This window comes from Pleurodeles waltl, chromosome 9, assembly GCF_031143425.1.
Source record: "Pleurodeles waltl isolate 20211129_DDA chromosome 9, aPleWal1.hap1.20221129, whole genome shotgun sequence".
In the NCBI taxonomy this organism is placed as follows: domain Eukaryota; kingdom Metazoa; phylum Chordata; class Amphibia; order Caudata; family Salamandridae; genus Pleurodeles; species Pleurodeles waltl.
The window spans coordinates 1,057,962,884-1,057,984,698 of NC_090448.1; the positions used below are offsets into that span (position 1 = coordinate 1,057,962,884).

The following is a 21,815-nucleotide window of genomic DNA, read 5'->3' on the forward strand; positions in this document are numbered from 1 at the left end:
TAAAAGATCTACTGACAATCTTGATTGTTCTTGATTAAAGATCATGAATAAAGCAGGTACAGATAAGGCATCAAACCCTTCTGAGTGTGGAGAAAAAAGTCCTAAAAGAATCTTCCATAAACAAGAAATCCAATTGGAATCCAGCTGCAAATAGATGAAGCAAAAACATTAGCAAGTGGGCAATTAAAGCAATGAAAAATATGGAAACAAATTCATTGTGAATCATCCATCTCTCAGCAGTATTGCCTTACATATGATCTAGATTGCAAATGACGTCTTGTGTGGGAACTTTAGGCAACAGTTTGTGGAAAGCAATCATGTTGGAAAGCATTCCACCCATAACTTTTTTGTATATGTCAGTACAATGCCCTTAGTGCAATGGGTATGCCCAGACATGGTTCCCATGCTCACTGTGCCACTGTAACTAAGGTAAACCTGACAGAAGTGCTCCCATCAGGGTGAAACCTGTCTTGTGTTTCTTGTGTTCTAGTTCAGAGAGGACCTGTCTTTGCAGTTCAGGACTGTTTCTATTGGAACAGGGTCAAGTCTGATTTAAAAATGACTGGGTCCAAAATAAGGTGGCATGGTGTGTAAAATAACGATTAACTGGGATGTGACACTGAATAATTACCAGCAGATTAGATTAATTCAGCACAGGAGTGACACCTTCGCCCAAAGGGAGATTCCTTCGCTCTTCTAGTGCAGGCTGAAGACGGGCTGTCCTCAGAGGATGCATAACTGGGAAACAGTTGCAGTTGCTGGCAGGAGCTGAAGATACAATGTTGCAGAAGGCGTCTTGCTGCTTTGTTGCAGTTTGTAGAGTTCCTGGGGGGTGCAGATGCAGTATTTTCAGTGAGAAGTTGAAGTGGAGGATGTAGAGGATTCCTGCTGGAGTCTTGCAATCTGAATCTGAAGACCTCCCCAAAAGAGAGATCCTAAATAGCCCTGAAAATGGGATTGGTCAGCTAACCAGGTAGGCACCTATTAGGGGAGGGCTGTGACGTCACCTGCTGGCACTGGCCACTCAGATGCCCTCAGAGTTCCCTGACGACTTTTAATCCTAGAGGGCAAAACCCAGGGACCCTCTGGAAGAGCTCTGAGCACCAACCCTTGGGTGGTGATGGACAGGGGAGTGGTCACTCACCTTTCCTCTGTCTAGTTTTGCCCCCAGAGCAGGGGGTGGGGTCCCTGACCCGGTGTAGACTGGAGGATGCAAGGAGGGAACCAAATGTGCCATTCAAAGCATTTCCAGTGGCTTGGGGAGGCTACCCCTCCCAAGCCTGTAACACCTATTTCCAAAGGGAGAAGGTGTAACACCCTCTCCCAAAGGAAATCCTTTGTTCTGCCTTCCTGGGTTTGAGCTTCTCAAGCAACAGGAGGGCAGAAACCTGTCTGTGGCAGCAGCTGGGACTGCCTGAAAAACTTCAGAAGACTGAAATGGCAATAATGGGGGTCCTCTAAGGATCCCCAAGAGTGCATGAATTCATACAACCAATGCTTGCAAAAGCCTTGGGGTATGATTCCAACATGTTTGATACCAAATATGCCTATGTTCGGAGTTACCATTATGTAGCTGGACATAGGTAGTGACCTCTGTCCAGTACGTGCATAAAATGGTGTCCCTGCACTCACAAAGTCCAGGAAAATGGTCCTGGAGGTCGTGGGGGCACCTCTGCTAGTGCAGGGGTGCTCTCACACACAGGTACTTTGCACCCTGCCCTGCGGGCTGGAGGGCCCACTATAGGGGTGACTTATAAGTGACCTGGTGCAGTGTAAATGGCAATGAAAGGGTGCTTGCACCTTTTCACGCAGGCTGCAATGGCAGTCCTGCAGAAGCCTTTGCATGTGCTCCCTATGGTTGGCAAACAATATGCTGCGGCTCATAGGGATCCCCTGGAACCTCAATGCCCTGGGTATCATATACTAGGGACCTATAAGGGGAGGGGGCACCAGTATGCCAATTGTGGGTGAAATACTGTGCTAACAGTATCCTACAACCAATTTCAGAAGGAGAGCGCACAACTACTGGGGTCCTGATTAGCAGGATCCCAGTGGACACAGTCAAGCACACTGACATATGGTAGAAAATGGGGGTAACCATGCCAAGAAAGAGGGTACTTTCCTACAGTGGGGACTTCAGGTCAACCACGCAAAATCAATCTCTTTCCCAGTGCAAACGAAACACTACCTGGGAGCTCTCATCGATACCCTCCAAGCAAACGTGTATCCTTTGGAGGAGAGACGCTTATCGATCCTTCCGAAGTCTCAAGCTCTCATGAGAATTTCTCATCCAACCATAAAAGCAGTGTCCTCTCTCCTCGGCAGCATGGCGTCCTGCATATTTCTCACACCGAATGAGCGTTTCCATATGAGACCCTTACAGAAATGCCTCAACGATCAATGGGACCAACTGACAGGCGATTGGGAATTTCAGCTGTCCCGCCACACCTAGCTGTCTCTGAAATGGTGGTGCTCTCCGGCCAACATACTGCTAGGAGCACCATTCCATCAGGAGACTCCTCCTAAAACCATAATCATGGATACCTCTCTTCTGGGATGGGGAGCCCACATGGACCGTCTTCAAATTCAGGGCAAGTGGTCCCAGAGTGAATGTACACATCACATCAACCTTGTGAAACTGCGAGCAATTCACCTGGCAATGAAGTGTTGCGTCCACCCTTCAGCTCCAACTCCCTGCTTGTACAGACGGACAGTACAACAACCATGCACTACCTCAACAAGCAGGGAGGAACGACGTCCAGGCCCTTGTCAACGAAGCCCAGGCAATCTGGAGATGGCTTCTAGCCAAGAACTTATCAATAACTGCTACTCACCTTCCAGGAGTGTAAAATACCCAAGCCCATTCTCTCCGCAAACACCTTCAAGAAAATCACGAGTAGGTTTTAAATGACAGTCGTTCAAGACATATTTCAACGGTTGGGAACTCCAGACATCGACTTTTTCGCAACTGCAGAAAACGCCAAATGCCAAAGCTTCGAAACTAGGTACTTCCAACAAGGGACCCTGGGGAATGCCCTATGGATCAATTGGTATGACAGATTTCTGTACGCTTTTCCGCCAATTCCCCTAATTCCGGCAGTCTTCATCAAGCTATCCCAGTCTAGAGCTTAGATGATACTCATAGCTCTGGACTGGCCACGTCAGTGGTGGTTCACGGAACTCCTTTACCAATCCGTCGATGCGCATCTCAAGCTGCCTTGCGGACCAGATCTATCAATGAAATTTGGAGGCCAGATGTTGCATCCCAATCGCTCCTTTGAGTTTGGCAGCATGGCTCCTGAACTAGTGCAAAATGGTCACCTGAATCTTCCACAAATCTGCATGGACCTTCTTAAGGAAGCAAAGCGGCCTTCCACACGAGCTGCATATGCCTTCAAATGGAAGAGATTTTGCATATGGTGTTGATCTAAAGACAAAGACCTACCACCTGCCAGGAAGATGCCATTTTTCCATACTTACTCCATTTGGCACAATATGGCTTGCAGTTATCTTTTATAAATGTCCACCTAGCAGCTATTACTGCATACAGAAAATGTCCTTCATAAACCTCTTTATTCAGAATCCCTATCTTCAAGGATTTCTTAGAGGGTTTTAAGAAAGTCTTTCCTCTCATTAGGCACCCTTCTCCTCCATGGGAGCTAACTATAGTTCTTCCACACCTTATGCAAGACCCTTTTGAACCCATACACAAGGCCTTTCTCCAACATTTATCTTAGAAAATCACTTTCCTAATGGCCATTGCATCTGCCCGCAGAGTTAGTGAAATTCAGGCACTCCATTCAAATGAATCATACACATTATTTCATTCCAACAAAGTAGTCATGAGAACTCACCCGAAATTCCTCCTGAAGGTGGTTTCGGATTTCCACGTCAACCAAACCATCTCCTTGCCTACGTTGTTTTCAAAATCTCTCTACTCCAGCGGAAAGATTGCTGCATTCCCTGCATGTAAAGCAAGGTCTCAAATTCTACCTTGTCACGACACGAAGCATCCGGAAATCAGATCAATTATTTATCAATTATGGTACTCTACGCACAGGTTTAGCCACCTCAAATCAATCCATCTTGTGATTGATGGTCTCTTGTGTATTATTCTACTTACAAAAAGCTAACAAAACACTCCCTACAAGACCAAAAGCTTACTCTATTTGCTGCACAATATTCCTATCCCAGAAAGTTGTAAGGCAGCAACCTGGAAATCAGTTCACACATTCACTAAATACCACTGCCTAGGCTCCAACGCTGGAGCAGATGTTCGAGTGGGGCAGGCTTCCCTCAGGAATCTATTTGCTTAAATATTTTTCCAGCTTATCCTTTGTCTCTTCCCCCGCTCTCTACAGGGATGAACTTGGTATTCCATTCAGTGCTTATGACTATACATTTGAGATAAGGAACGGTTTCTTACTTCTAACTCCAGTTCTCTCGCATAGGAATTTCCATGATAAGTCAGAGCAGGCTATGGGGTGGGAGTTACATTATAGGACTTGTGTGCAATAATTATTTGGCAAGTCACTTCCTTTGTAAATGCAGGAGACCAATGTATATTTATATTCACAATATTTTAGTGGACAACATTCTGGATATGATAATTTTGCAATACAATATTTTGTGCTTGATGTTTTGAAGTAAATCCCTTTCATTAGCCATTTCCTCACAATGAATATAGTTTTTAAAATTAAGTACTTATCCTTCAGTCTTTCTCCAAAGCCTTATCCTATGTGTTATATCATATAACCAAACTAATATCTTATTGTTTTCCTACGTATTTAGAGTGGACTTAAGATCCACCTCTTTCAAACTTTGCTTGTGTTTTTTTACCAGCCTCTTTTGGCCATTGGCTTAGTGAGTATCCATATGCCTTCAATCAAGTTTTTGCATTTAGGTGCAAGTGGGACTATTTTAACATGTACATACCTTTCAGTCGACTCCTCAATGCTTATTTTTGTTTTACCCTCTTGTGTCTGCTGCAACTTTCTCCCTCCAAGCCGTCCGCTCTATGTTGCTGTTCATTCCCATTCTGCACCCTTTTCTTCCCCGCTGTCACGTCTTCCTCTACGTTCTCTGCCATTGCTTCTGCCATCAATTCTTTCTCCATGCTTCCTGTCCTTCTCTCCACTTCCAGAGCTTCCGCTTCCCTGGCCTTCCTCCACTGGCCATCGCATCCACATCCTTGCCATTGTTTCTGTCTTCATGTTCTCTGTTCTTTCCTCTGCCATCTCTCCCTCCTGCTATCGACCTCTTCAATCTTCTCTTTGCTGACATTTTTGGCTTCCCTGATTCTCTGTTCCACACCACCACTTTGTAACCCCTCTCCCAGCCTAAACTCTTCCCTTTCCCTTTGGCATCCTCGCTCCCTGCTTTTTTCTCCTCCATCCCACCATACGTCCGCCTCCACACTTCCCTGTATTTCTTCCTTCTCTCCAATCTCCTGTGCAGTCAATGTTTCGCTTCTCTGCTCTCCTTGCCTACCCACCATCCCTTTTCCAGCACCCTGCTTCCTTCACTTATATGTCTGACATCTAGTTTTAATGTGCTAACTATGTGTTTCCATGCATTAGCACTTTTAAACTCAGACCTGAAGCTTTGCCAATGATCTTGTAATATTGCAGTCTAGGAACTAAATGTGCCCCTGTACCTATTTATTTAATATAAATGTGCATGCTTCACCGTGAGGCAATGTAGGCTCAATAAATATACCATTGGACTTCTTTATTCAATCTTTTTACCTTCACAAAAGTGACCACTTTGATGTTACACAGGCTTCTAACACATTCCGTGAGTGTACATTTGGGGCAGTTGTCATCCAGATGTTATTTTGGAATTCCTACGTTTTTGTCATATCCAAGCGTTACAAAGACATAACAAAATCTAAATGTGTGGTTTTTTTACATTTTGACAGAAACCCTTACGTTTTGTCTGAGGAAGAGGAGGAGGGGGAGGATGTAGAGATCCAGCTTGATAAAGAGGAAGAAGCAAATGATGCCAAAGGGAAGAAGAAAAAAAATAAAAACAAACAGCTTCCGAAAAAACCTCAAAAAAACAAACCATTAATTATTGATATTGACCTCAGTTTATCTGCATATGCAAATGCCAAGAGGTAAGCCTGTTTAATAATGTCAGTGATGTAATGTAATTATGTATGTGTGTGTGTTTGGAGATATTAATATAGCATAATTATAGCTGGATCTCTGCGGAACAATGAGCAAACTGTGGGAACTATGGATATGATTAATGATCTTCCTCTTTATGATAGGAAGTTCCTTTTGAGCGGAGATGTAGTGCTCTGTGGAGAGACTGGGCGTCATTTCTGTTTAAAAGTGCAGGAACTCACACTCTGTTCCGTTATTGAATGTGTTGGTGTTTAAGGTTCTGAGTGCATAGATTGACAAGGTCTGTTTCTGATGGATACGTCTAACCACAGATCACTCACCTTTTGCATATCCTAGATGCCAGAATGGATCGGTAGATTTTTCTTAGACTAGCTCCAGCATGCTAACAGATGGCATTGTGCGGCTCAGTTTTGACTCTGTTCTTGCCCCAGACATGATGCTGGAGCCACACTTTGATGCAGACCTCGCCCTCAAAATTGTTTACCGTCTTTTGATTAATTTCCTCCAGCAGTGTGCAAGAGAATGTCTTATCCGAAGACTACAGAGTTAAAACGTTATATGGTCTGTCATAAACAGATATCTGCAACAGGCCCCCACAAGTTATGTCTCTGGTGTCTTGGCTCCTGCGACTACAGACAGATTATTCCCAAGGTGATTTAGGACCACAAAACCAAGATTTACTTCGCCGAACACCATGGAAATGCACAAAATGGTCACTCCCTGTCAAAGTTGATGCAGTCCTGCTCCTGTTCACTACCCTTTTCCCCCCAAAAGACCCTCCTCACACTCTTAAGTTTTCAGGTAAGTCCAAGTGTAAAAAGCAGAAAAACAAGAAAAAACAAGAAATTGAAGCATTATTCTTTTTCATCCCATGCCTCTTGACCAGAGAAGTCGCAATGACGTCAAGGTTCCTGTTGGTCCTGGTCTCTTACCAAGGAACTGATCTCCTAGCCTATCCCGTTGCACCTAGAGTTTCTGGACCCATCACTGACGCTGCTAGAAGTAGAGTATTTCTTAGAAGCCTAGTTGTGCATCTACATCACCATTGTGGATCTCTCTGGTGCTTTTTCAGGCCACAAGGATCCGTGAGCCTCCAGTGTACCGTCAGAAGATTGATCCTCAACTCTGTCTGCACCTCTTTACTCCTCTACGGGGTCCATCCCGACTCTGTGGCCAGTGCTCAATCCAACTTCAAACTCAGTGCCACAACCCACACCAGTCCCTGCTGCACAACACCGGTGGAGGAACCTATTGTTTTATCTGACTCCTAGGTAATCCCAGCACATCTCCACTGAAGTCGCACCCTCTACAACCCCTGGCACAGACAGATCACTGCTGCTACCCAAAACTCATCCCAAACTACGTCAAATTCCTTTTGGCTCAGACTCTGAACATAGTCAGCATGGTCAGGGTGATATCAGAGATGTGGGGGTTTGTGCATCTCACTTCTATAACAATTACAATTTTTATATCGACCTTCAGGAGGCCAGTGGGCAAAACACCTCCCCAGACATTGGATTGAATTCTCTTCCCAGTGCTTATGCAGATCAATCAACTTCTTTTGCAGTGGTTATCCAATGGGCTGCTGAAGTCTTAGGCCTGCAGCTCACGTCCGCTGATGTGAAGACCCATGTCCCGATTAAAGTCCTGTAACTTAGGCAGGCCTTTATGAAACTGCTTCTTCCTTTAATTTGGAGCCCTGATTGATACTCTAAGAGAGACAAACCTTGCTCTTCCCGTTGGTAACTAAGAAATCGGACAGAGATCATAGACCTGCCCTGGTGACCCAATTTTTCATATGCAACTCCCTACGCCTGGAAGTGTGGTGGTCTAGGCGCCCTCACAGAGATTTATCCCTGATTCATTCCCTACTACGCCTCCTGATAGGGAATCAAAAGATATGGAGGCATTCAGCGAAGTAAGTTTTCCTTGGCCAGTCTCGCCCTTCATTCTGTAAATGCCTGCTGCTTCCTGGGACGATACTCATATGCACTATGGGATATAGTCAGTGAGTGAATACAGCACCAACCTTGTGCAGATCATTCAAGAAGGTTTGGACACAGAGACGTATGTCATCCACACTGGCCTGCACACCCGTGACTGCTTGGGTGGGGAAGTCAGTACCAGTGTGATTCTAAGGCTCCATGCATTGGTGAAATCCACAGGTTTCTCTGATAAAATTCGGGCATCACTGATGGACATGCCATTTGATGGCATCCATCTGCTTGCAGGTAAGGCAGACTTGGCCCTGGAGCTCTTCAAGGAAAGCAGTGCCACAGTGTACTCCCTCCATTTCCTGTATCCTTGAAGTTGTATCCCCAAAAGCTTTGCTACTTTGGAGGCTCCAGATCAGACTTTACTCAGAGACAATGCGAGGCGCATCTCCACAACAACAGACCTTCCCACTAGTTTCAAGGCCAGGATCGTGGATCCAGCTAACAGTGTTGAGACCCTCAACAGCAGTGCTCTTACAGCTAACAGTCCCCTACCACTCTCACTAACAAACTGCTTTAGTGTGCACTTGGTGGCACATGTCCACCACGTTGAAGATACGATCAGTTATTACCTCCACAGGTGGCAGAGTATCACATCTGACAAATTGGTCCTCTTCCTTTCATATCCGAATCGCCGAATATTCAGCCTGCATCACAGCTACATTTGGCGGACTAAGTGTCTATTTTACAATAGGAAGTCCAGGGTTTTTTAAACGAAGGAGTCATAAAGAGGATCCCAGCATCGGAAAGGGGGACAAAATGTTACTCTTGTTACTATCTTAATTTACATTATAAAAAAAAAATCCCAATTGACTGAAAACACTAAAGGTTAAAGTTAAGGGATAGTTAGGTGAAAATATCAGTTGAAATGTAACATTTTAAACTCAAGAAACACCGAAATTCACTAGTTAAGTTAACGATCCCACGTGCCCCTGCCATGCATACTGTTGTCATCAGTGATGTCTTTTCAGATGTCATTATTGATGTTATCAATGATAGCATAGACCATTTCATGCGTGATTAAATGTGTGAGGTCATAAGCGATGCATGGCGAAGACACAAGGTACAGTTTAAAAGCTTTACCTAGCTATAATGTCACTTTGACCTTTATTTTTTTCAGTAAATGCCTCCGGCTTTTCATTAATGTAAAGTAGGAAATTATCTCCATACCTATTTCTCATTTAAAAAAATACCTCTGTGAGAAAGTGTAGCGTTGTAAAGTACCCAGCATAGTACTTATCTTCATGGTGAAGGTGCTGCATTGTAATGGACGTGTATTAGATGTTACATACTCTCTTGAACTGGCTGAGTCAGAAGAACATCTCTCCAATTGTGAACCACCTGGCAGGATCTTTAAATGCCATGGCAGATTAACTCAGCTGCTGACGCCTAGTTGATGATGATTAGCAGCTACTCTATTAGGTGGCGCAGGGCATCTTCCAGCAATGGGAAGAACCCTGGCTCGATCTATTTGGTGCCTCTGAGAATGCGCAGTGCCAACAATTTTTCATGCTGGAGTTCTCAAGAAGCTTCTCTTTTGGAGATGTATTCTGCTTAGAGTGAAGCTCAGGGCTCCCGTATGCCTTCCACTTCTAACTCTCCTGCTCAGAGTATTAAGAAGATCACAAATGTCCAGGTCCAAGTCATCCAGCAAACGCATCAAATTACTTTTGCTCCAATACTGTTGAATAGTATTGAATAATGTAATATTCTGCATTACAAAGAAGACAAAGGCATATTTAAAATTATATATATATCCTCTGCTAGCAAGAGAAAGTGGGTCTTGTAAAGAAGAGACAGTCGAGCTCTGCTCCTTCCTATAGGAACATTAGGAACACAAAGAAGTATACATTGTAAAGATACTGCTAAATCAAGACTGTAAACTTCTTTAATTAAGGGCATTTTTCCTTATACTTAATGACCCATTTTTAACCACCGCTGCCCAGACAGAGAAATGGTCATTTTAAAATCCTAAAAGTACAACAAATGGATCTGAGTTTGAGGCCTAGTCATGTCATGTTATAATAAATTCAGTTCAGTTATATTATGTGTTACCTATTCATGTTAGCTAAACACGCTTTATTTGTTAATTCTAAATTCACTTTGACACACTGATCTCCTACCCCCAGAAAACTCATCTGTTTGCATTACTGAAACAAAACACTGAAAGGTACTTTATGAGTAGATGAGCAGCAGTCACACTAATGTTCCCAGAAAAAATATCTGAGGATTTTTTTTTCTTTCATTTTTCAGATTTTATGATCATAAGAGACATGCAGCAAAGAAAACACAAAAGACTGTGGAAGCGTCAGAGAAGGTGAGCAGTATTGAACAGCTAAAGGTTTCATGTAAAGATTAACAGGGTACAGCATTCCAAAAGTTGTTAAAAAAACGCACATCAGCACTCAAGTTACTGAGTTGATATGTAGACATGGTTTAAATTCCAGAGGGTAGATATTTACATGTAATGTTAGTGGCAAACCATTTCAATAAAACTAAGCCTTCACCTTCCTTCTTCCTTGGAAGATGTAGGAAGGCCTTGCAGCATTGTGTGAATTAGAGCATCCCCTCCCATTTGAAAAGTATGGAAGAAGATGGTGTGGGATGTTCAGTCATTATCTGAGTTCCCCCACCCTTTTACCCCCACACCACTTGCATGCTTTCAATCCCAGGGCAGGAAATGTTCTGCACAGTGCAGTATTGTCTTGAAACTACTGATAGCAAGATGCTTGGCTGGGGACCTGCTCAGACTCTTTTAACAGTTCTCAACATAATGGTTGTTGGACTTAGCCTTTCTGCAGGGACCTACCCAAACCTTTTGCCTTTGCCCTACACCTTTGGCTGAATTTGTTTTTGTTGGCTTTAGTACTCAGTGCAATTCACCACTGCTAACCAGTGCTTGTGCTCTTTACTCTTAACATGTTGAATTGGCTTATATCCAATTGGCATACTTAATTTACTTATACTTGTCTAGTAAAGTGGCACTACATGGCCTAGGGCCTGTAAATTAAATGCTAGTAGTAGGTCTGCAGCACTGACGGTGCCACCCACTTAAGGAGCCCTTTAAACATGTCTCAGGCCTGCCATTCCAGAGCCGGTGTGTGCAGTTTTAAACTGGCATTTTGACCTGTCAAAGTGAACCTTTTGCCAGGCCCAGCCTTCCATTTTAATACATAAAAGTCACCCCTACGATAGGCCCTAGACAGCCCAGAGGACAGAGTGCAATGTATTTGAAAAATGGGACCTGTACTTTTACGTTTTACATGTCTTGGTAGTGAAAAACTCTTAAATTTGTATTTCACTACTGCAAGGCCTGTCTCCCCCATAGTATAACATTTAAGTTGCCTTATTATATTTTATGTGTGTAATTTCCAAATAGGAAGCGATGAGCAGATCATGTTTGGTGTCTCCTGAATTAAAAATGTAAAATCCTAACTAATGGCGAAGTCGGATTTCAAATTGCAATTCTAAAAATGGCACTTTTAGAAAGCTGTCATTTTCTTGCCTTAGCCATGTGGTGCCTGCAGCCTTTTTCTGAGTCACATGACTGGGTGTAGTTGGGAGCTGGCCTTTGTGTATTCCTCCTAGACAGATGCACACAATGAGAGCTTAGGTGTAACTGGATGGACCATCATTGTCAGGGCGGGCAGGAGGAGCTGGGCACAGCCATACTTACACCTGAACAGGCTGTGGCCTGCCTCCACACAAAGGGCTACATGACCACAGTAGTTAGTCTGGAGCTAGGGCTAGGAAGGCAGAGCATCTGTGCACTTTAAAGGCGTACCTCTAGAAGCTTCTCCCCAGTGCAAAGACACAGCTGTGTATAAAAGAAGGACCCCAGACACCAAGCCCCTCATTACGAGTCTGCCAGTCATGGAACCGCCAGACTCACAGTGGTGGTCGGACTGCTGCCAAAGCAGTGGTCCAGCCTCCACATTATGACCTTGGCAGAGCCGCCACGGTCCAACCGCCTGCACCGCCAAGTAGCCGCCATTCGACACCCTGGCGGCGCTGGCCTGGGGATTACGACTCCCCTCTCCGCCGACTTTTGCATGGAAGTCCCATCGCCATGCAAAGGCTGGTAGAGACACTGTTTCTGCCCGCTGGCCCAGCAGAAAACTCATAATAGGGCCAGGAGGAGTAAAACTGGAGTGGCGGTTTTCCGACTCAAAGAGCTCCGCCGCCCGCCAAACTCCTAATAAGGGCCCAACTCTTTAGTACGCTTCTGGACCTGTGGATACTCTACCAGGAAAAAGGACTACTCTACTGCTACAAGGACTGTCACTCTGCTGGACTGTTGCTGTAAAGGAACTGCTGCCCTGCTGTGCTGAACAGCTGCCAACTTCCCTAGGGAAGAAGAACTGGACCTGCAATTTCATCTTGAACTGAAGACCCCAGAGTGACTCAAAGAGTTAGTCTGCTGGCCTCCTGATCTGAGCCCCAGGGACACAGAAGGATCCCCAGCCAGCTCCTGGATCCAGCTGCAGTGCGCAGTGAGGTTCTTGACCACAAAGTGGTGCCATTCAGGTCCTGGACCCTTAAGCGCCCTTAAATGTAAGCTTTTGGGCTCTTTGCAGTGAACTGACCCATTCGCACTGGAACTGCACCTCTCACACCAAAATTCAGTGGAAGCCCCTGCCAGCCGGTTCCTTCGCACAGCAAGCATAGATTGTCCGTGGAGGACCACTACTGGGCAGCAGCATCCTGACAGGCCTGCTATTGGTGCCACGCTGCCCACCACCCTCGATGCTTTCTTGGCACAAAAGTAGAGAAGGAAAACCTTCAGCTGGAGTGATCGGAGACTGTATCCAACCGGCTCTCCACTGTGGTCAGCCTGAACTATTGGCCTTGATGGGTCCAGCATAACCAGATAGCCGCAGTTGGTTCTTTCTGCTTTTAGTTGCTATTTTTCAATTTATTTTTAAAAAATTCATAACTTCGGTTCTATTGATTGGATTCTTGTCATCTTGGTCTTGTTTTATTTGTTGACTTAAGCTCTATGTTTCTAATTTGGTGTGGTATAATTTTGGGTGGTGTTTTTTCACACATTGCCTCTAAGATAAGCCTGAATGCTCTGTGCCAAGCTACCAGGAGGAGAGCACAGATTAATTTGGTGTTTGCTTGTGCCTTGCCCTGCACAGGTTAATTTGGGGTTGCTGCTTGTCAAGGACTCGCAACCCAGCTAACCAACAACCCAATTTCTAACAATGGTACTCCCTCCAGAACTCACCAGCTCATCATTGCAGGCTCGTTTTCAGGAAGAACCTAGCCCCATCTTCATTTTACATGACCTCTTAACTGTAATATTAATAGTTGTTAACTATTACCCTAATCAGTTAGAAAGGTTGAGTGGACCGGCTGGGAATCAAATATGTGACCTTGAAGTTACAGATAGATCCCTAAAATTAATGCATTAATCTATTGACTTATCATCTCTATTTTTCCACATCCGTAATGCCGATATTATTAGTTCATTGCATTTATCATGTGTCTTTAATCAACTTAAGATTAATCGTAGAGTGATTTATGTTGAGTTTCTATTTTTTTTAAAATAGTTTCCTCTTACTATTGTATTATTTTCGGGAGTTGTGAAACTACATTTCAGTATTTCTTAATTTTTTATTGTTTTCTTAAAGGTGTTAATTATTGTAGAGATGAAACCCCACTGTGCCTTTCCCATCCTTTAACTTACCCCTTTCCCATTTAACTTTTTCTTCCTTTTTTAATTATGTCTGCACAATTTTCATATTGAGTTATTTAATGTAATTGACATAACTCCAATATCCAGTTTATTTCTTTTTTTGCTATTAGTCCACAACCATTTTCTCCTTCTGTAGCTATAACTTCTAACCTCTATTGTTACCTGTGTTTTCCTTCTGTATGGTTTGGTTCCATTTTAATTACCCCAAGGTTTGTATGTCACAAGATAATTAAATCAAGCAACACATGTCCCATTATTGCCACCTCCCCATTTATCAGGCTACTCTCTGGAAAGGACATATTCAGTACTGATGTATATTTTACAGAAGCCTCATCTTCAGGTTGAGAACCTCCTTAATTATAGACCAATCCGCTGCTTCCAGCAACAGCAAATCGATGTAAAATTGTTTTTAGCTGTCTGTGAACTGCCTTGAATCCTTTGTTTTGCAGGCTGGCTCTTTGTGCGCTGTGGGTTGGTAAATCAGAGCTAATCGTTGTCCTGAACTATCTGTTTTGATTCAGAATGCTTGGGATATCCTCAAAAAGATATTGTCAATGCTAGAGAATAGGAACCCCCTCAGCATTGGCCTTCCAGCCTGTCTGCTGTACAATTTGCAACACATAGAAAATCACTAAAGGCCTACTTTTTTACAGTGCTTAATTTGTAAAACAATAAGTGCCAGGGCTATGGTCAGCAGGCCACTAATGCTTGCACCATACATTGCTTCTGCGGTGTGTTGTTACTGTCAGTGGTTATGCTGCCAATTACAGTAACAACACAACTACTAACCATCACCCACCTATAAGTGTGACAGTTCGGACTATTTCAGACTCCCAAAGCTATAAGAATGGTTTGGGCGGCAAGTAATAGTCATTGTTTTATGTATATTGAATTAATAATTAACAGTTATTGTGATCAGCTCTAATTTAGTAAGACAGTTGCCACCTTGTGCACCTTGAGCCCCGTGTTGACAATTAAGTGCCGGTGCTGAGCACCGGAAACCACCAGCTCAAATTAAACACTGCTTGTTCAAGTAGCAAGCAAATGGTTTTTGATAATATGTTTTGGTTTCCCTCCTCCCCCAAAGCCATGAAACGCCAGTGAACATACTCTTAGAAAATACCAAATAATATGACATACAAAATGGTATTAATTTGGCAATGAAACTAGATTCTGCGCTGAGAAAACGTGATCTCACTAAACATAAGGAAAACATTGCTCACTTCCCATCCTGTACCGCATCACGTGGAGACCATGGTCAGTTGCCTACCACAGCTGACATCTTGAAAGCCTCTGTAGAAATTCGTTCCTTATGCCCCACCGCAGACTCTCCTTTCTCACCATAAGCAATAGGTGCTGGGTTACACCTTTTCCACCATTGTTCCTAAATTATGAAATTTGGTGCCCCTCGTGATCTTCTGCCAACACGATTATCTTCAATTCTACAAAAACCTTTGAAAAGCCTTATGAGTTAGGTAGAAGCTCAGATGCCTCCAAGTGAAAAAATGTGCTTTCCAAGTACCATATACTATACCTTATGACCAGAAACCGAGGGTAAATGTATACTTCCTAAGAGTAGATATATTTTTTGAAAAAATGTTATGGGGGCATTAAAGGGACAATTTGGTTTAAAACGTATTATTCAATTAGGTTGATGTAATATGAGGGATAAAAACAGTATCCAAAAACTGTAAAATTATTGTTAACACTGCGAGCAGGATCAAAATAATGATTACAAAGGGTTGCACAATTAAGAAGCATTTCCTACACACATCATTACTAATTTAAAGTTTTGCAAAGATGGATCTCCTTAAACAAAGCTAATCTTCAGCGGAGGGTTTTATGTTAACATTCATCAATTCGTTCAGTCATCCACAAACACAATAGCCAACCAGGGAAGCCATACCAGGTTTTTCTGTGAGTTCAAAGTATGCAGATAATGCAAGACATTTACAGTTAAACCAACCCACTCCGATCACTTACCCAGTACATAGCTAATTCCCCAAACAAAGATGGAGTGTAGCGCCAGCCTTCTGTCAGGTATAGCATAAATTAATGTGTGCATTAAAGGCTAAACTCACACATTCTCATTTTGACCTTGTTAGGCATTTAAGTCGGCAGAGAAGAAAACAAAGCAGACGCTAAAAGAGGTGCAGACTGTTAGCACCATCCAGAAAGCAAGGAAGGTGTATTGGTAAGTTGTGTTTAAATAATTTGGGCGATTTGGGAGAAACAGGTCCTGCGAACAATTTAGTGAAAAACCTTTAGCAAATAAAGTGTGTCTGAGTGTCATGTCACTGTGTTTTTGAGTTCTGTTAAAAATAAATGTGCAAATAGCACAGTATGATTGGGAGCTCGATTTCTGAGGTTTAAAACTTTTGCATATTCTTTCTAACCCTTGCTTTTATTGAATAGGTTTGAGAAGTTTCTCTGGTTCATTAGCTCCGAGAACTACCTTGTCATAGCAGGAAGAGATCAACAGCAGAATGAAATGATTGTGAAACGGTATCTAAGGTCAGGTGAGTACTGCCAACATTGCGGGTGGTGCAACAGGGTTGTCTATGCTAAATATTTATTGAGAGTTGTAATCATTGTTTTGCAGATCTGGAGAAGATGGTCGTCACAGTTTCACTGCCTTATTCTGGGCCCTATTAATTAACCAAATAATAAGCAGTCACACTTTGATAGTACTGTAAAGTTCACATCAAGCTGAAACCAAAAAAGACTTCTCAGTAGCCAAAGATGTATATATTTTGATGAATTCCAACAAGTCTAGGAGTACACTGATGTCTTTCTTTTCAAGTGAAGTATTTTGATAATTATTTTAATGAAAATATCAGCAAATGAGAAATGTGTGCTCTTAGTGGACATTTTTGGACAAATATAATTTTTAAGCTGCACTCTCCTTAATTCAGAAACTAAATGGTGCTGTTTTTATCCACTTCCAAGATGAATGACTGTGGATTTGCCTCATTGTTTTTAGCCAGGACTTCCCAGTGCTGAGGCAGGACTTCCTGTGACAAGCAGTCATTGGTTGCATTCTTTCAGCTTCTCCTGGCATGAAGCAAATGTGATGAGAGTGCTAGTTTGACACTAAAATTATTTTTCACGTACGGCCCATCACAAGAAGTATAACTTGGTAAATATTGGCGGGCAGTCAATTTCATTGTCAATATTTCTTCCTTAGTGCATTCAATTAAAGGTAAAATATCCTTGAGACTGTGGCAGCAGGGGGTTATTCCACGTTGAAAGCAGATTGTAAGTGGTTCCCGACCTGTGGTTCAGGGATCCCTGGAGGTCCACGACTTAGGGTGTCCGCGCCCGCTTAGAAAATTAAATAATATCAACAGATTAGGTCCCCAGCTTTCAGTAATGACTCAGTGGGGGGATCCCCAGATTCTATAATGATAATGTGAGAGGTCCACAGACATCACAAGGATGTGAACCATTGGTATAGAGCATCTCTTGAAGATTCATTGAGCTTGTGTGATAAGAGATTGTTGCATCATCTGTAGATGAGGCCTTTTTGTTTGATCTCTTAGATGTGATCCTTCCCTTTTTGATCCCAAAGAAGCAGAATATTGAAGGTTCAGCAACCATCAATAGTTTCACTTGACCTAGCTTTCATGTAATTCTACTATATGCTTGTTGCACAATTGATTTGTTCTTTCCCTAATGTGTTGCCCGTTCATTTCTTTTTTGCTAAGGTTTCAAAATGTATTCACCCTGAGACTGTGTGATTCTCTACTCCCTTTTGTGTCATTATGTGTTGGCAGTAGCTAGTGCATGTCTGCTTGGGTACATGTGCAGTTACATGTCTCTGCAACCTATTTAGATGCAGTATGGAATGGCTCCCACCTCTTTACAAAAGAAGATATTCATGCACCAACCCGCTTTGACCCTTCCATTTTCTCAAACAGCGTCCATAATTCAAGCCATGGAAGGCTGTTAATTGAAAGCACAAGGGGCACGTCTTTGGAACAGCACACCCTCTACCTTTAAAATAAGTTACTTTTCAGTAAGTTTAAACTGGATCTTGAAACCTAATAAGTTTGAATTATGGATCCTTCTCTCTGACTTGAAGGCAAAACGTCACCTATTGGTCTGACTTATTGTAAGGAAATGCCTCCTTGGCATGGTTACCCCCTGACTTTTTGCCTTTTGTTGATGCCAGTTATGATTGAAAGTGTGCTGGGACCCTGCTAACCAGGCCCCAGCACCAGTGTTCTTTCCCTAAACTGTAACTTTGTTCCCACAGTTGGCACAGCCCTGGCACACAGATAAGTCCCTTGTAAATGGTACCGATGGTACCAAGGGCCTTGATGCCAGGGAAGGTCTCTAAGGGCTGCAGCATGTCTTATGCCACCATGGGGACACCTCACTCAGCACATGCACACTGCCTCACAGCTTGTGTGTGCTGGTGGGGAGAAAATGACTGTCAACATGGCACTCCCCTCAGAGTGCCATGCCCACCTCACACTGCCTGTGGCATAGGTAAGTCACCCCTCTAGCAGGCCTTACAGCCCTAAGGCAGGGTGCACTATGCCCCTACAGTGTCTAAGCCAAACCTTAGACATTGTAAGTGCAGGGTAGCCATAAAGAGTATACGGTCTGGGATTTTGTCAAACACGAACTCCACAGTTCCATAATGACTACACTGACATCTGGGAAGTTTGGTATCAAACTTCTCAGCACAATAAATGCACACTGATGCCAGCGTGGAATTTATTGTAAAATGCACCCAGAAGGCCCCCTGAATACCAGTCCGACTCCTAGTGCTAGTCTGACCAGTTTCTGCCAGCCTGCCACAACGAGACGAGTTTCTGGCCAAATGGGGAGAGTGCCTTTGTCACTCTGTGGCCAGGAACAAAGCCTGTACTGGGTGGAGGTACGTCTCACCTCCCCCTGCAGAAACTGTAACACCTGGCAGTCAGCCTCAAAGGCCCATGCCTTTGGTTACCACACCCGGGCATCCTAGCTAGTGGAAATGCCCGCCCCTCCAGCCACTGCCCCCACTTTTGGCAGCAAGGCTGGAGGAGATAATGAGAAAAACAAGGATGAGACACCCATCAGTCAGGACAGCCCCTAAGGTGTCCTGAGCTGAGGTGACCCCTGCCTTTAGAAATCGTCCATCTTGAGATTGGAGGATTCCCCCAATAGGATTGGGGATGTGCCCTCCTCCCCTCAGGGAGGAGGCACAAAGAGGGTGTAGCCACCCTCCAGGACAGTATCCATTGGCTACTGCCCTACTGACCTAAACACACCCCTAAATCTAGTATTTAGGGGCGACCCAGAACCCAGGAAATCAGATTCCTGCAACCTACAACAAGAAGAAGGACTGCTGACCTGAAAGCCCTGCAGAGACGACGGAGACACCAACCGACTTGGCCCCAGTCCTACCGGCCTGTCTCCAGACTCAAAGAACCTGCACAGCGACGCATCCGACAGGGACCAGCGATCTCTGAAGCCTCAGAGGACTGGCCTGAACCAAAGGACCAAGAAACTCCAGAGAACAGCAGCACTGTTCAAAAACAGCAACAACTTTGCAACTTTTTAGCAACTTCCAAAGAACTCTTCCCGTAGGACGCGTGAGACTTCACACTCTGCACCCGACGCCCCCTGGCTCGAGCTCCAGAGAACTAACACCGCAGAGAGGACTCCCAGGAGACTGCAACTCCGTGAGTAACCTGAGATGACCCCCCTGCACCCCCACAGCAATGCATGCAGAGAGGATCCAGAGGCTCCCCCTGACCGCAACTGCCTGGAACAAAGAACCCAACGCCTGGACCTAGCACTGCACCGCAGCCCCGAGGATCAAAAGAAACAGAACTCCAGTGCAGGAGTGACCATCAGGCGATCCTCTGCCTAGCCCAGTCGGTGGCTGGCCCGAGAAGCCCCCCTGTGCCCTGCCTGCACCGTTAGAATGACCCCGGGTCCCTCCATTGACTTCTATTGAAAACCAGACGCCTGCTGAGCACACTGCACCCGGCCGCCCCTGTGCCGCTGAGGGTGTGCTTTGTGTGCCTACTTGTCTCCCTCCAGTGCTCTACAAAACCCCCCTGGTCTGCCCTCCGAAGACGCAGGTACTTACCTGTTGGCAGACTGGAACCGGAGCACCCCTGTTCTCCATAGGTGCCTATGTGTTTTGGGCCCTCCTTTGACCTCTGCACCTGGCCGGTCCTGTGTTGCTGGTGCAGTGACTTTGTGGTTGCCTTCAACCCCCAACGGTGGGCTGCCTATTCCCAGGAAACTGAACTTGTAAGTGCCTTACTTACCTGAAAAACTAACCAATACTTATCTCCACCAGGAACTTTTGATTTTTGCACAGTGTCCACTTTTAAAATAGCTTATTGCCATTTTAACTAAAACTGTGTATGTTACTGCTCTAATTCAAAGTTCCTTACTTACCTGTGTGGGATACCTTGCAATGGATGTATTTATTTCAAATCTTGAATCTTGTGGTTCTAAAATAAATTAAGAAAATATATTTTTCTATATAAAAACTATTGGCCTGGAGTTAAGTCTTTGAGTGTGTGTTCCTCATTTATTGCCTGTGTGTGTGCAACAAATGCTTAACACCACCCTCTGATAAGCCTACTGCTTGACCACACTACCACAATATAGAGCATTAGAATTATCTAATTTTGCCACTATCAACCTCTAAGGGGAACCCTTGGACTCTGTGCACACCAGCTCTCACTTTGAGATCGTATATACAGAGCCAGCTTCCTACACTAATTCATACAAAAACCAAAGTGCCTGCCTGTGATCCGAATGAGGATTGTGACATTACAAACCATACCGAAGAATGAGGCAGGAGATGTAATTTAAGACATCTTTATTAACCCCTTCGCTGCCATGCCTTTTCCCCCTCAGATGCCATGTCTTTTTTTGGCTATTTGGGGCAGTGTGCGCTTAGGCCCTCATAACTTTTGGTCCACATAAGCTACCCACGCCAAATTTGTATCCTTTTAAAAAAAAAAAAAAAAAAAAAATGGGAAAAACGTGCTGCAGAAGAAAGCAGGTGCTTCTTGCCCTGACAACGGCATCAATAAAGAGTTTGCTGTGCTACAGTCACCATCTTCCCAGCTTTCAGGAACAGGTAGACTTGAATCATAAAACCTCATTTTTCAACACAAATCTGACATTTTACTGGGACATAGCCCATTTTTACTATTTTTTATGCTTGTAGCCGCCTTCCAGCTAGTGACAGAAATGGGTGTGAAACCAATGCTGGACCCCAAAAAGCTAAACATTTCTGAAAAGTAGGCACAATTCTGAATTCAGCAAGGGGTTTCATTTGTGTAGATCCTACAAGGTGTTCCTACGGAAAATACCAGCTGAAATACAAAAATATTGAAATTTAGGTAAAAAAACAGCCATTTCTCTCCACATTTTACTCTGTAACTTTTTCCTGCAATGTGAGATTTTCAAAAGCAATATACTGTTACGTCTGCTGGACTCTTCTGGTTGCGGGGATGTATAGGGCTTGTAGGTTCATCATGAACCCTAGGTACCCGGAGCCAATAAAGGAGCTGCACCTTGCAATGGGTTTCATTTTATACTGGGTATACAGTAATTCATTTGGTGAAATATAAAGAGTGAAAAATAGGTAACCTTCGTATTTCCAAAATGGGCACAAGAAAAAGGTTTTGAGAAGCAGTGGTTATTTGCACATCTCTGAATTGCGGGGTCCCCATACTAGCATGTGAATTACAGGCATTTCTCAAATAGTTGTCTTTTTTTACACACTGTCTTACATGTGGAAGGAAATAATTTAGAGAAAGACAAGGGGCAATAACACTTGTTCCTCTATTTTGTGTCCCCCCAAGTCGCCCAATAAAAATGGTACCTCACTTGCATGGGTAGGCCCAATGCCCACAACAGGAAACACAACATGGACTCATCACATTTTTACATTGAAATCTGACGTGTTTTTTGGAAAGTGCCCAGCTGTGGATTTTGACCTCTAGCTCAGACGGCACCTAG

General features: G+C 43.9%; 1 protein-coding gene across 1 annotated transcript in view; it reads left to right on the top strand.

Moving 5' to 3' along the window:
* The window catches only part of NEMF (nuclear export mediator factor), a 273,128-nt gene that overhangs the window by 101,103 nt on the left and 150,210 nt on the right, over positions 1–21,815 (top strand). The window contains exons 14-17 of the mRNA XM_069208695.1: positions 5,921–6,118; positions 10,379–10,442; positions 15,932–16,020; positions 16,242–16,345. Coding sequence (XP_069064796.1) covers positions 5,921–6,118; positions 10,379–10,442; positions 15,932–16,020; positions 16,242–16,345 — 455 coding nt within the window. The remainder of the gene's footprint in view (positions 1–5,920; positions 6,119–10,378; positions 10,443–15,931; positions 16,021–16,241; positions 16,346–21,815) is intronic.